The 14,499-nt window shown below is 37.6% G+C and overlaps 1 protein-coding gene across 4 annotated transcripts in view; it reads right to left on the minus strand.

The window, feature by feature from the left end:
- The window catches only part of ANKRD12 (ankyrin repeat domain 12), a 109,917-nt gene that overhangs the window by 37,194 nt on the left and 58,224 nt on the right, over positions 1-14,499 (minus strand). For all 4 annotated transcript variants that reach the window (XM_060118423.1, XM_060118426.1, XM_060118424.1 and 1 more), the window contains one exon: positions 8,552-8,699. In XM_060118423.1, coding sequence (XP_059974406.1) covers positions 8,552-8,699 — 148 coding nt within the window. The remainder of the gene's footprint in view (positions 1-8,551; positions 8,700-14,499) is intronic.

A 14,499-nucleotide genomic window follows, 5' to 3' on the forward strand; every position in this document is an offset into this window, starting at 1 on the left:
TACTCCAAATTTATTAAGTTCTGAAATCCATAGTCAGTTATATTCTCTAACTTTGCAACACTTAAAGTGTATCTGTCACATGGATGACATAACATACAAGATGGGTAACAATGCTATCAGGCTTTATATGTACAAATGTCTATGGGCAGTAAAATGAATACTTGATTAAATATTAACACATTCTGAATTTAGATTAGATGATGTTAAGTTTAATAAGGACCTCATGTAAATTAAACAATAAATTTGGGTATTTTTATCAGTCTTTTTCAGCAACTTCAAAATCTTTGTATGATACTTACGGATGATTTTTACTGATGATTTTTGAATCATTCCTTGAGAGATTTTGATCAAGCAATAATTCAGGCACATTCACCATGAGGAAAATAAGTATGCTGAAAAATCAATACATAGCTGATGAACACATGAAACAATATCGGTGATAATCAAAAAAGATTCTAAAAGATGTGTTTCACTCTAATGAAACATGTAAGTTCAAATAAGATACCTAACTTCTTCCATGGGAAAAACTTACTGCAGCACTGCTTTCTCATAGAAAGATTTTTAACCAAAGCTGCTTTCCACAGCTACTGTTTTCTGAAGAGACCAAGATTGCAGAGTTTGTAGCCATAATAAATGGGAGTATTAACATACCATATGAAATGTTCCTATTTTTCAAATCTTATTTTCTTACCTTCTTGCGGAAGCCTATGTAATTCAGCTATTATAATCCTGATTTCACATAGCGCAAAGATGTTCAAATGACTTTCAGCTTGCAACTGGTAGATTGATTTACAAATATTTTGAAAATAAGAAGTGACAAGGGTTAGGGGATGATTATGTTAGTATCTCCACTTTCTTAATCAACTAGATCTCCAGTGCTTAAACAATGCCTAACACATCATGGGTGCACAAACACAGTTGTAGACTAATTGACCTGAAGAAAAAGGAGGAAGACGAACTTAGGATGACTATCAAGTTTAGGACATACATATAGCTGAATGATGAGACAGGAAAAACAAGAAGAGGAGTGTAAATGGGAAAAAAGTAGTTCATTCCAGGTACACTGATTTCTGTGGTAATTCTAAGTGGTAACATCCGGAGAGCAGTTAAATATATACGCATGAAGCGTAAGCAAAAGGTATGGAATAAAGAGATATTTAAAAGGCTTCACAACATAGATGGTAGTTAAAGCTGTTAAGTGTGGGTGAACTTTATTTGGGAGATTATCTGGTATGAGAAGAGGGTTCCAGAAAGTAAATCTTTAGAAAAATAAACATGGGGTGTATGGGAAGAGAATGAGGAAGAAACGAAGAGATGAGATCTGGAAGGAACCTGAGAAGGAACAGTCTGAGAAGCTGGAAGAGAATTATCTTCCAGGAGAAAAAGTCAGGAGAGAACTGCCTCTCTGAAACCAGGACCAGAGAATTTTAGGAAGAACACAGTCAACACTGTCAAATCCCACAGAGAGACTAAAAAGACAGCTAAGGGGGGTTTGTTGTTGGAAGATCATGTGCGATGTTAGTAAACACAGACTGGATGGAAGGTACTTCAGGTGCACCACAATGCACTTTAAGAAACTTAGTTGTGAAGGGAAGGGAATGGGGATTAAATAAACAGTGGTGCAGGGCAAGAGATTTTGTAGAGTCCTGTATATTTATGTGTACAAAAATAGTATCACACGACTGTGTCCAGCTCTACCTCCTTTCCCTCCACCCAAGTTATCCCTTCCTCTGCCACTTGACCCCCAACACATGCCTCATTAGCAGCCTGAAATACATCCTTCCAGATTTTACTCCACATTTATAAAATTTTACACAAATATGTGTGCATATACAAACATACAGATTTTTAAAACATTGTTCATTTTACAGAAATGAGATATTATGATCCTTCATCTTGACTGTTCTGACTCAACAATATCTTATGAAAATCTCTCCAAGTAACTGGTACAGTGTTAAGATACACCTTTTCATGGCTGTACAATAGTCTGTGGTGTGGCAATATACCTTGATTTATGCAACTGATCCCCTGTATGACTATACATTTTTTCTTCTGCCACTGAAAACACTGTTGTAATAAACATGAGATATTCCCAGAAGTATGACTACTATATTAAGGAGCGTAAGTATTTTTAAAGTTGTGTTTATAATGGTAAATTTTGACTTTACACAAAAGTAGACAGAATGTTACACTGATCCCCCATGTTTTCATTACTCAGCTCCAATAGCCATCAATCTCTGGCCAAGCCATACCTCTATTCATCCTACTCCTGTATCATTTTGAAGCACATCCCATTCATGGTATCATTTCATCCAGAAATATTTCAGTATACTTCTCTAAAAGGTAAGAGCCCTTGTATTTTGTTAGCTGTTGCCAGACTGTTTTTCAAAAAGACTAACAATTCACATACCTTTCTTTTAACCCCTTCTCCTATTAGGTAACCACTTTTATAAGTTGTTGGTTTATTCTTCCATAACTTCTTTTTTAAAAAAGTAAGAAAATACATTGATATAGCTTTTAAACCCCTAAATTATCTTTCCTTTACCCTAACAGGTGAACAATACCTTGGCCAGGTACGTAATTCTCATGCTGCAGTTCTTTTCTCTCAGTAGTCTATCTTCCACTGTTGTAAGTTAGAAGTCCAATGCCAATGCGACTGTATTTCCTTGTAACTTGCTACACTCAGAATGTACAAGGAATTTGATCAAAATATGTCTAGGGGTATATGTACATGCTTCTTCCATCAATCCACCTGGAACTCACTAAGCTTCATAATTGATAGACTCGGGCTTGCTTCAGCTCAGGAACATTTTTTTCTATTTGTATAATTATGGACTATTCTCCACCTGTTTCTTTTTTTCCCTTTTAAATTCCCATAACTAGCTATTATTCATATGCTAAATCTGTTAGAGCTCCTACTATAGCCAGGACATGGAAGCAACCTAAATGTACATTGACAGAGGAATGGATAAATATGTGGTACATATACACAATGGAATATTACTCAAACATAAAAAATAATGAAATAGTGCCATTTTCAGAGATGTGGATGGACCTACAGATTGTCATACAGAGTGAAGTAAGTCAGAAAGAAAAAAACACATGTATAATATTGCTTGCACGTGGAATCTAGAAAAATGGTACAGATGAACTTATTTGCAAAGCAGAAATAGAGTCACAGGTGTAGAGAACAAACTTAGTTAACAAGCAGGGAAGGGGGGTAGGATGAATTGGGAGATTAGGATTGATATATACACACTACTATGTATAAAATAGATAACTAACGAGAACCTACTGTATAGCACAGGGAACTTACTCAGTGCTCTGTGGTGACCTAAATGGGAAGGAAATCTAAAGAAGAGTGGATATGTATACATATGACTGATTCACTTTGTTGCACAGCAGAACTAACACAACATTGTAAAGCAACTATACTCCAATTAAGAAGAAAAAAGATCTGCTAGAGCTCCTAGATCTATTCCCTAAGTCTTTTATCTTATCTCTTCTTTCAGGATTCTTTCTCTTTGTATTTTTGCTGTGTTGTGAGGATTTGTTTTACTTGATTTTATAGCCTAATCATTTAAGTCCCACTTCAGCTCATCTACTGTGTTGTCTGATTATATAATCATGTTTTTTATTTATTAGCTCCAAAAAGCCTTTGCGCTGTCCTTGAATTTTCTTAAGTACTCCTTTTGTTGTCGCTGTTGAAATTGAAGTAGTCCAAGAGGCAGCTCTTTGCAAGCAGTGGAAGGGAAAGTGGGCTCCCCCGGGCCTGCCAGTCAGCACTGAAGCACCAGGAGGAGACCTCCCTGTTGCTGGACTAGGTCTTCTCCAACCTCCCCAGTCTCAGTAATGGACAAACTCAGCCCAGCTACTCCTTGAATCTGTGGGGGATGGAGGATTCTGGCATAATTCCTTAGGGCCAGTTACCCGTCCCCCACAATTCAACAAATATTTATCAAGCAATGTCTACGTACCAAACACTTTAGTTTACATTTATTGGAGGCTGAAGGAGTGAAAATACATACTAAAAGGAAAGCTGCCACCTTTACAATTTTGCCTATAGCTTTAGCTCCATCATTACCATTCCCACTACAATATACTGCTTTATCAACCCTTTAACCAACATTACATTTTTCTCTTTTTATTCCCCTCTCCCCGCAGAGTACTGGCTCTAGGCGCGCAGGCTTCAGTAGTTGGGACACGTGGGTTCCGTAATTGTGGCTCGCGGGCTCTAGAGCGCAGGCTCAGTAGTTGTGGCACACGGGCTTAGTTGCTCTGCGGCATGAGGGATCTTCCCGGACCAGGGCTCGAACCCGTGTGCCCTGCACTGGCAGGCAGATTCTTAACCACTGCGCCACCAGGGAAGCCCTTAACTGAGTTTTGTACAAAATTCCCCTTAAGTATAAATTACCTGTTAAATACATGCTTAATATTTTAGTCTTGCCCATTTTTGAAAGTGTGATATGCCACTTAAGTAATTTTTATTATTTTCTACAGGTTCTTCTTATTTTCGTACAATTTATCTGTTGGGAAACGATGCTGTTGGGGTTTCCTATGGTCTGAATGTTGCTTGGTGCAGCTCAGCATGCTCCCCTGTCTGGGTATTTCCTGCAAATGGCAGCTGGATCCTGAGGACTGGGGAGTGGAGGAGAGGGGCACTTCAGCAAGGGCAGGCAATGCCTTCTTTCTTTCTCTTTTTAATTTAATGTTAGCAACTGTTGATCCTCAATGCTCCCATACATTAACTAACAGGGGGTTGCAAAATGGTCAGTCTTTCTTTTCACTCTTTTAGCTGGATTAATCTTATAAAAAACACTTCTCCTCACCCATAATGAGGTTACCCAGTGACAAGAATTCATATATGAATATGAAGGTGAAATAAATGACTGCTTTTTTTCCTCTTTTTTGCCTGATTTTTAAGATAACAAATTGGGTCTCTGATGACCATGATAAATTAAAAAATTTATCATCATAGACTCATGGGTTTAAACATATTTGATGGGTTTCAAATCTTTGCAATTAACACCCTTAATGAAACTCAAACTGTTGCATTTTTGGCCAGTGGGGAACTGTTCAAGTTGTCTCCTAAGCCTCTGACAAGACCTGAAATCTGAAATGACAAGATGTTCCAAGCTCATCTTACATATTTCCTGCCCTAGACTTAGCATCACCCATTTTTTCAAGAAATCTTGGTTTTCTTTTAGGAGAAAATATTTCCTGATTATAATCTGGGTACTAAGAATGATTACTGTTACTGTCTTAGTCAGTTTTAGATCTTTTCAATGGACAAAGCAAAAAAATTTTATGTATTTGTATATTTTCGATTTTATTTGGAAATAATTTCAAACTCACAAAAAGTTACAAAAATAAAAAATAATGAACACTATATATCCTTTACCCAGGTTTTCCTCCTGTTAACGTTTTGCTCTCTTGTGTTATAATTTACTTTCTCTCTCTATATACACGTGTATAAATACATTTGTGTCCCTGAACTATATGAGGGTAGATTACATATATCATGGCTCTTTATTCCTATATACTTTAGTATTTCCCAAGACATACAGATATTCTCTTGTTACCACAGTACAGTTGTCGACTTCATAAATTTACACTGATACAACACTAATCTACTGTCCATATTCCTTGCTAAATGATCTAATAATATCTTTTATAATCTTTCCCCCCCTCCAGGACAGAAAACAGTCGTGGAGCAGGTATTGCCTTTAATTATTACCTCTTTGGATAGCCTGGAACATTTCTATTGCCTTTACTGGTTCATGACACTGACATTTCTTGATCTTTGGTGACAGTGGCTTTTAAAAAGAAGCAGAACATTCCTCATGATTATACATTCTCAGCCAGAATGCTACAAGTGATGTTCTATCCTTCTCAGGGTACCAGATGTAGAGGCACATGATATTCATCTGTCTCTCCTTTGATGCTGTTAATTTTGATCATTCAGTCCAGGTGGTGCTGGATTTCTCTACCATATAATCATTGTTTTTTTTTCCTCCTCTCTTGTAATGTGAAAAGGTCATGTAAATATCTGCTCTTATAAAAAAAGAATTCTCCCTAGATTTACCAGCCTTTAGTGATTCTTGTCTAATCATCTTTACCATGAGGGTTGTAAATGATCAGGTAGGGGTGGGCACTGACTAGGAAGGGGCATAAGGAACTTCCTGGAGTATTGGAAATATGCTGTATCTTGATAAGGTTGGATTATACAAGGTCTATGCATTTCTTAAAAGCTCATGGAATGTTTTATTAAAGAATTATTAATTTCACAAATGTAAATATTACCTAAAAATCACATACAAAAACTGAACTCTAGCTATAATGAAATGCATGTTAAATTATTTAGAGATGTCCACAACCTACTCTGAAATGCAGCAAAAAAAAAAGAATTGATGGGTAGATCAATAGATATGTGATAATGTAATAAAGGAAATATAGCAAACAGTTAACAACTGCAAAACATAGCTGGTGGGTACAGGGGGTTCACTGTACAATTCTCCAAATTTTGCTGTGTGTTTGAACATTTTCATAATAAAATACTGAGATTTAAACTTCTGCACAGCAAAGAAAATCATCAACAAAATGAAAAGGCAACCTACTGAATGGGAGGAAATCTTTGCAAATCATGTTATCTGATAAGGGGTTAATATCCAAAATACATAAAAAACTGGTATCATACAACTCAACAGCAAACAAACAATCCAATTTAAAAATTGGGCAGAGGATCTGAATAAACATTTTCCCAAAGAAGACGTATAGATGGCCAACAAACACATGAAAAGATGCTCAACATCACTAATCATCAGGGAAATGGAAATCAAAACCACAATGCAATATCACCTCATACCTGTCAGAACACCTATTATCAAAAAGACAAGAAATTTCAAGTGTTGGCTTGAGGATGTGGAGAAAAAGGAACCCTTTTGCACCATTGGTGGGAATGTAAATTGGTGTAGCCACTATAAAAAAAAACAGGATGGAGGTTCCTCAAAAAATGAAAAATAGAACTGCCATGTAATCCACCAATTCCACCTCTGGTTATTTATCCAAAGAAAATGAAAACACCAATTCGAAAAAATATATGCACCTCCATGATCACTGCAGCATTATTTCCAATAGCCAAGATATGGAAACAACCTAAGTGTCCATCAATGGATAAATGGATAAAGAAGATGTGGTACATATACACAATGAAATATTATTCAGCCATAAAAAGAACACAATATTGTCATTTGAGACAATATGGATGGACCTTGAGGGCATTATGCTAAGTGAAATAAGTCAGACAGGGAAAGACAAATACTCTATGATCTCACATGTGTAGTCTAAAACACAAACAAAAACCAAGCTCATCAATAGAGAGAACAGACTGGTGGTTGTCAGATATGGGGGGTGGGTTAAATGGGTGAAGGGGGTCACAAGGTACAAACTTCCAGTTATAAAATAAATAAGTCATGAGGATGTACTGTACATGGTGACTGTACTTAATGCATTTGCACATTTGAAAGCTGCTAAGAGAGTAGATCTTAAAAGTCCTCATTACAAGAAAGAAAGAAAAAACTTTTTAACTACGTATGGCGACCATTACTAACTAAAATTATTGTAGTGACCATGTTTCAGTGTATACAAATCATTATGTTGTACATGTGAAACTAATACAATATTGTATGTCAATTATACCTCAATTAAAAAAAAGTAAATGGTAGACCTTTCTCTTTTAAAAGTACAGATGTTGTCCTATTGCCCTCTGGCAATGGCTGAGATTAAATGAGTATGGTTTCATTTTATTTATAAATAATATAAAAGTAGTATTATTACCTAATTGCTTATAGGAATTGTTTATAATTTTGTAAAGATATGGCCAGTTATGAGACTTATTGAATTGTTTTCCATTGATTTTTGCCTGAAACATGGTGAAACCTTCCAATCTGTACACAAAAGACTTTCTTCAACACAGGAAAGTTTTTCTCTGTTATATTTTTTTAATTGTTTATGTTTATTTTTTTAAACTCTGAGTATGCCAAAAGTTTTATGAAATATTCTTTACGGGTCTTTCCTTTTTAAAACTGTGACTGTAAAATTGTGCCTCTATTTTACAACAATGACCAGAGTTCAACCACCTAAATTGTAAAAATAAAAATGCAAAGATGACTCATTAATGCCAGGAAGAGTTTGGTTAGTGGTGCTCTAATTTATAAAAGAATTAAAAGAACTCAAGATGTGGGATAGCTAGTGGTGGTAGTGTATAGCAGTGGTGGTAGTTATTAATGGGGAGAGAGGCTGCAATAGGCTTGAATGTAACATCAGCAATCTGTGGGGAAAAGAAATCACAGAAATAGGGCGAGAGCATTATGACTCCATTTACACAGAGGACATGTAGCAAACATCTAAATTTAGGTTACTAAATTCACCATTCTTAATAGCTAGATAGCATTACCTAAGGTACTCAACATTTTAGGTATTATAAAGCAAAAGTAGAATATTCTACTAAATATCACGTCAAACAGGTGAATGCAGATTATGTGGAACAAACCTGTGTAACTCTCATCATCATCAGATAAAGGCACCTCTCTTTTTAGCAGCAATTCCAACTCCTCTGTTTCTGCTACATCCACTGGACGCTCCCCATGTTTATTAGCTTGAAATGGATTTCCACCATGACGAAGTAGCAGTTTCACTATCTGCAACATTAAACAGTAGGAAGACTCAGTCCTTTCGTAGACTGCATTATTTCAACCATTTTCCTCTTGATCACACTCATAATATCCTCCTGCTTCATCTCCTCTGCCTCCATTCCTCAGTGTTTATTCTAAATCATAATTACTCTCAAGTTCCATTTTCATCACCATCCCCCTTCTGATCATACCTACTACAAAGAAATTTGCTCCTCAAAATTTAAGCTGGGCTATTTTAGCACTGAATCTCATTATTTTTCTTCCTGTTTCATCATACATTTGACAAATATTTACTGAGTACCTATTAACAAGCACTGCTCCAAGTTCTTCAGATAAATCAATGAACCAGAGTATAAAGCTCCCTGGCCTCCTGGAATGTACAGGCTACAGGAAGTCTCAAAAGAAGTATCTCCCCTCTGTTTCAGGTTACCATCGCTACCAAGGCTCTTAATCACCTGTTCCCCATCACTCTGGGATTTAAACTATCGCTAACTGACATGGGTTTACTTAAAACTACTAAAGCTTAAACTTCAAGGCCTCTCATTTTCATGGTCCCCTTACATGGCCCTATATCTAATTTTTTATTCATTTCTTAAAGAACCCTGCCCTCACAAATTTCAAAAGCTTTGGGCTCCACAAACCAAGATGCGACTGGTTAGTCATCATTTCATTTGTTTGTTGCTCCTTATTCCTCTTCCTTTCTATATTTCTTACCTCTTTTTCGATTGGCTCCTTTCTAGAAGCCAATCTTTCCAGTTCATGTCTCTTTTGCCTTAAAACAATAATGGCAATAAAGAAACGAAACACAGGTTTAAAAAAAAGCAACTGCTCAAACCTATACTCTCCTCCTCTAGCTAAATCTCTCTTCTTTCCTTTACAGTCAAGTTCCTGAAAAGATGTTTACCCTTGGGGCCTTGACTACGTTTTTCTTATTGGCCCTTCACTCTTCTACCTACAATTACGTTACCGTCAGTCCAATGAAATGAGTCTCTTAAGATCTGTAAATATCTAAGCCATACATTGTTTCCCTAGGGCTCTGTCCCTGATTCACTTGATTCATGCTTTGGTCTACATCATCTCCCTGGAGAGCTCACCCACTCTGAATGCGATGACGATTATGCAATCCACTCATTCATTTTCATTCTCGTGCTTGCTCTTTCTCAGCCTTTTTCTTGAGTTTCAAAATCAAATATCCAAATATTCTTTGGATATACTGTATTTCAATACAAAAGCTGAAACCAATAGGTCCCAGAGTTCATTAAACATGCACACTTATCTTTTATTTGTTTCCATTCGCAGTGACTGGCACCAAAGTATACCCAGTCACTGAAACCAGAAAGTGGGGAGTCATCACATTCCCGTTTTTCACTCATACTCTACATCAAATAGGTGGCCAAGTATTATTAATTCTGCTTCCCTAACATCTCTTCTTGTTTTGAGCTTCTACTACCAGTGACATGAGTGTGTTCTATCATAGGTAAATCTACATTATAATTTATTAACACATTTCTCCCCTTATCCTAGACCATAAACTTCATGTGAGATCTTTATTTGTCTCCGTATTCCTAACACATAACTATGGTGTTTTCTGGTACTGAGGAAATATATCATGTCTTTTTAAAGAAGCAATATTAAACAGGATGCTATAAATTAGGAACTTCTAACAAATGAAAGTATTTAAGAATAATAAAGATTCACAGTGAATTAAATAATGAAAAATCTTTTCTAGACTATCAAAGAATAAACCATCAATACAGAATACTTGAAATGTAAGAATGTATAAAGAAAACAAATTATGCATGATCTTAACTGTTAATATTTAATTTCCCTTTTTGTTTACTAATTTTTATCAAATTACATGTTTATGATTTTAAAAGGTCAAATGGCTTTTCAAGGCTGCTGGTGAAGAACAATTGTCCTTGATATTTATGTCCATATACTTAAGTAACAGTGTGCTGCTTCCGTATTTTTCGGTTTTAGGCACTGCCTAATGTCTTACAATGGAAAACACAATTCAGCTCTCTTTTACCAACTCCATCCCTCTCCTCCCATACACATCCACTTCCCCCTCCTCCTAACTTTCCAAGATAGACATATTATTTTTTGTGTGCCATTATGATTAATATAAATGTTGAACCAAGTAGTACACCATGACAAAATTTCCATTCTTACACAAGTTTATTTTATCCCAGAGAGTTAATTATCTTGACTTTTCACTTACTTGGTTTTCTACATACTCATCTTTAATTAATCCCCCATCCTGCTCCAACTACAGATCTCTTCAATTCAATATACCACCATTTTTTTGTTAAACTCCTTTCTCCAAGCCTTCTAACTTGCTCTAAAATGGACTGGTTGCTGTCTAGATTTGCTTCCCAGTTGTCATCTTGACATCTCCGTTTATCCTATCATCCTAGAAATAGCCTTCCCTCAATTCTGTGGATTCTTTAGACCTTTTATCTTCTTTTTTGGTTCACTCCCTCATTTTGTTGAAACACCACCTCCAGGAGATTCCTAAGAAACAGTAAATATTCTGAGATTTTTTCCATGTCAGAAAATATCTTTATTCTATCCTCACTTGATTAATATTTACTCTTGATATAGAATAATTTTCCCTCCAGTTTTGAAGGCATCATCATTATCTTCTAGATTCTAGCGTTGTTACTGAAGTCTGATGCCATTCTGATTTTTTACCTTTATATGGAACTTGCTTTTTCTCTCTGTAAGCTTGAGGACATTCTTTGCCTCTATTGTTCTGAAATCCCAGGATAATGAATTTTGATCTTGGTCTTTTAACATCCATTGTGCTGAGCATTCAATTGCTCTTTCAATCTGAAGATCCACGTTCCTTCAGTTCTGAGAAAATTCCTGGTTTTATTTATTTGATAATGTCCTATGTTTTCACTGTTCTGTCTTCTAAGAACTCTTGTTAAGATAATACTGGATCTCCTGAATTAATCTTCTTTTTTCTCATTTCCCCTCCTCCACCTTTGTCTTTTGCTTCCTAGTCTCTGGGAGATTTCCTCAACTTTATCTTTAACCCTCCATACTCCATTTTTCATTTCTGCTACCATTATTATTAATTTCCAAGAGCTTTTTTTGTTTCTATTTTTAAATTTGTTAACTGTTCCTTATTTAGCAACCCTTCAGTTTTTGTTTCATGGCTACAAGAAACTCTCATCTCTTTGGGGAAGGTAATATTTCTTTCTTTCTTTCTTTTTATTTTTTTGAAGTTTCTCTTGGCCTTATCATGTCCTCCACGTTTCTACTTTTCTATTTGCTTGTTCTGCTCTTTGCCTTCCATATTAGAGACCTTTCTCAAAGGTCAGGTAATCACTGGCTGTCCATATTTAAGAGTAAGGTACTAAGGACTTCCCTGGTGGCACAGTGGTTGGGAGTTTGCCTGCCAATGCAGGGGACACGGGTTCGAGCCCTGGTCCGGAAAGATCCCACATGCCGCGGAACAGCTAAGTCCGTGTGCCACAAGTACTGAGCCCGTGCGCCTAGAGCCCGTGCTCCACAACAAAGAAGCCACTGCAATGAGAAGCCCACTCACCGCAATGAAGAGTAGTCCCCACTCGCCGCAACTAGAGAAAGCCCATGCACAGCAATGAAGACCCAACGCAGCCAAAAATAAATTAAAAAAAAAAAAAGAGTAAGGCACTAAAAGACTTGCTGAAAGTTTTTTAGGCATAGGTAGGATCTATTGCCAGATGGACCTTGTGCTAGTGTGATATGACTGGGCCATTTCATCAGAACCCCCTCTTGGCTAGTTCACTTTTCTATTGAGAAATCTTTCAATTCCTGCCCTAGAACTATAAGCCTTACTGTCAGCATTCTGGTTGACTGAGGTCTTAATGTTCAGTATGTTTTACTTAATTCGCTTACACTTAATCCTTACTCCCAACCATTCTTGTGGTATGTCAGTCCAGACAGTATGGTTTATACTTGTCAGGAAATAAACCTCCAAACATCTGCCAGAGAAATGTGCCGTCATCTAGTTGTGAAGGGTTAGGAAGGGAATATGAGGGTAAAAAACCAGTTTGATTCAATCCTCTTATTTTCAGTCTTATTCAATGGGCACCTCCAGATGAACCCAGCCATCAATTGCTGAGCTTCAGTTTTTCTGGGATTCTGTGTTGAAATGGCTTTGGTTTCAATTTTCTTGGATTTTTTTTTTAACTTATTTATTTTTGCTGTGTTGGGTCTTCGTTTCTGTGCCAGGGCTTTCTCTAGTTGTGGCAAGCGGGGCCAATCTTCATCACGGTGCGTGGGCCTCTCACTATCGTGGCCTCTCTTGTTGCGGAGCACAGGCTCCATACGCGCAGGCTCAGTAGTTGTGGCTCACGGGCCTAGTTGCTCCACGGCATGTGGGATCCTCCCAGACTAGGGCTCGAACCCGTGTCCCCTGCATTAGCAGGCAGATTCTCAACCACTGTGCCACCAGGGAAGCCCAATTTTCTTGGATTTTTAAAGTCAGGAGCTGGTAAATTTGGTCTGTAGGCCAAATCTGGCCTGCTGACTAAGAATAGTTTTTATATTCTTATAAAATACTTTAAAAAGAATTGATAGGGCCTCCCTGGTGGCGCAAGTGGTTGAGAGTCCGCCTGCCGATGCAGGGGATACGGGTTCGTGCCCCGGTCTGGGAGGATCCCATATGCCGCGGAGCGGCTGGGCCCGTGAGCCATGGCCGCTGAGCCTGCGCGTCCGGAGCCTGTGCTCCGCAACGGGGGAGGCCACAACAGTGAGATGCCCGCATACCGCAAAAAAAAAAAAAAAAAAAAGAATTGATAAAGGAGGAATACATAGGAGGACACAGGAAGCAGAGAGAGAGGGAGAAGGGAGGAGGGTCAGTGGAGGTGGCATGTGGCCTGCAAAGCCCACAATATTTACTATCTGGCCCTCTACAGAAAAAGTTTGCCAAACCCTGTTCTATGTAGTCACCACTCATTCCTCAAATTTCTATCTCCCAAAATATTGGTTTTCTTGTTTCTTCTGTTCTTTATCCTTGTGGGACTGTGTCCTTTAAAATCTCCCCTTTTAGGGGTTTGAGAAGGTAACTGAAGTTAAAAACTTTTAGTTATTATAAATAATGCTATAGTGAACACCTTTAAAAGTTGACATTTTCCCCCCCATTTTTAGGCTTATTTCCTTCAGTTGGAGTCTTAGAATGAGAAAACAGAAGGATCTTGATACTACTGAATGCTTTCTATACCTGTCAGGAAATAATCAAAAAAATATTTATTCCTGGGACTTCCCTGGTGGTCCAGTTAAGAAGGTTAAGAATCCGGCTTCCAATGCAGGGGACGAGGGTTCAATCCCTGGTCGGTGAACTAAGATCCCATATGCCACAGGGCAACTAAGCCTGCATGCTGCAACAGAGCCCATATGCTCTGGAGCCCACACGCCACAACTAGAGAGCCCGTGTGCCGCAACTACTGAGCCCACATGCCACAACTAGAGAGAAGCCCACGTGCCACAATGAAAGATCCCGTGTGCTGCAACTAAGACCCGATGCAGTAAAAAATAAATAAATAAATAAATATTTTTAAAAAATTTATTCCTGACTACGATTAGATAGTTGGTTCATTCAAACATGCTACAATAAGCCTAGCCTAAATAACCAATACTTTACAGATTATTCTCATATGCAAAAAATTATTTATCCTAAATAGAATTTAAAGTAACTTAAAGTTGCTTAAAAGAGCAGGCAGCAGGACTTCCCTGGTGGTCCAGTGGGTAAGACTCTGTGCTCCCAGTGCAGGGGGCCTGGGTTCAATCCCTGGTCGGGGAACTACACCCCACA

This window comes from Mesoplodon densirostris, chromosome 15 (assembly GCF_025265405.1).
Source record: "Mesoplodon densirostris isolate mMesDen1 chromosome 15, mMesDen1 primary haplotype, whole genome shotgun sequence".
Lineage (NCBI taxonomy): Eukaryota > Metazoa > Chordata > Mammalia > Artiodactyla > Ziphiidae > Mesoplodon > Mesoplodon densirostris.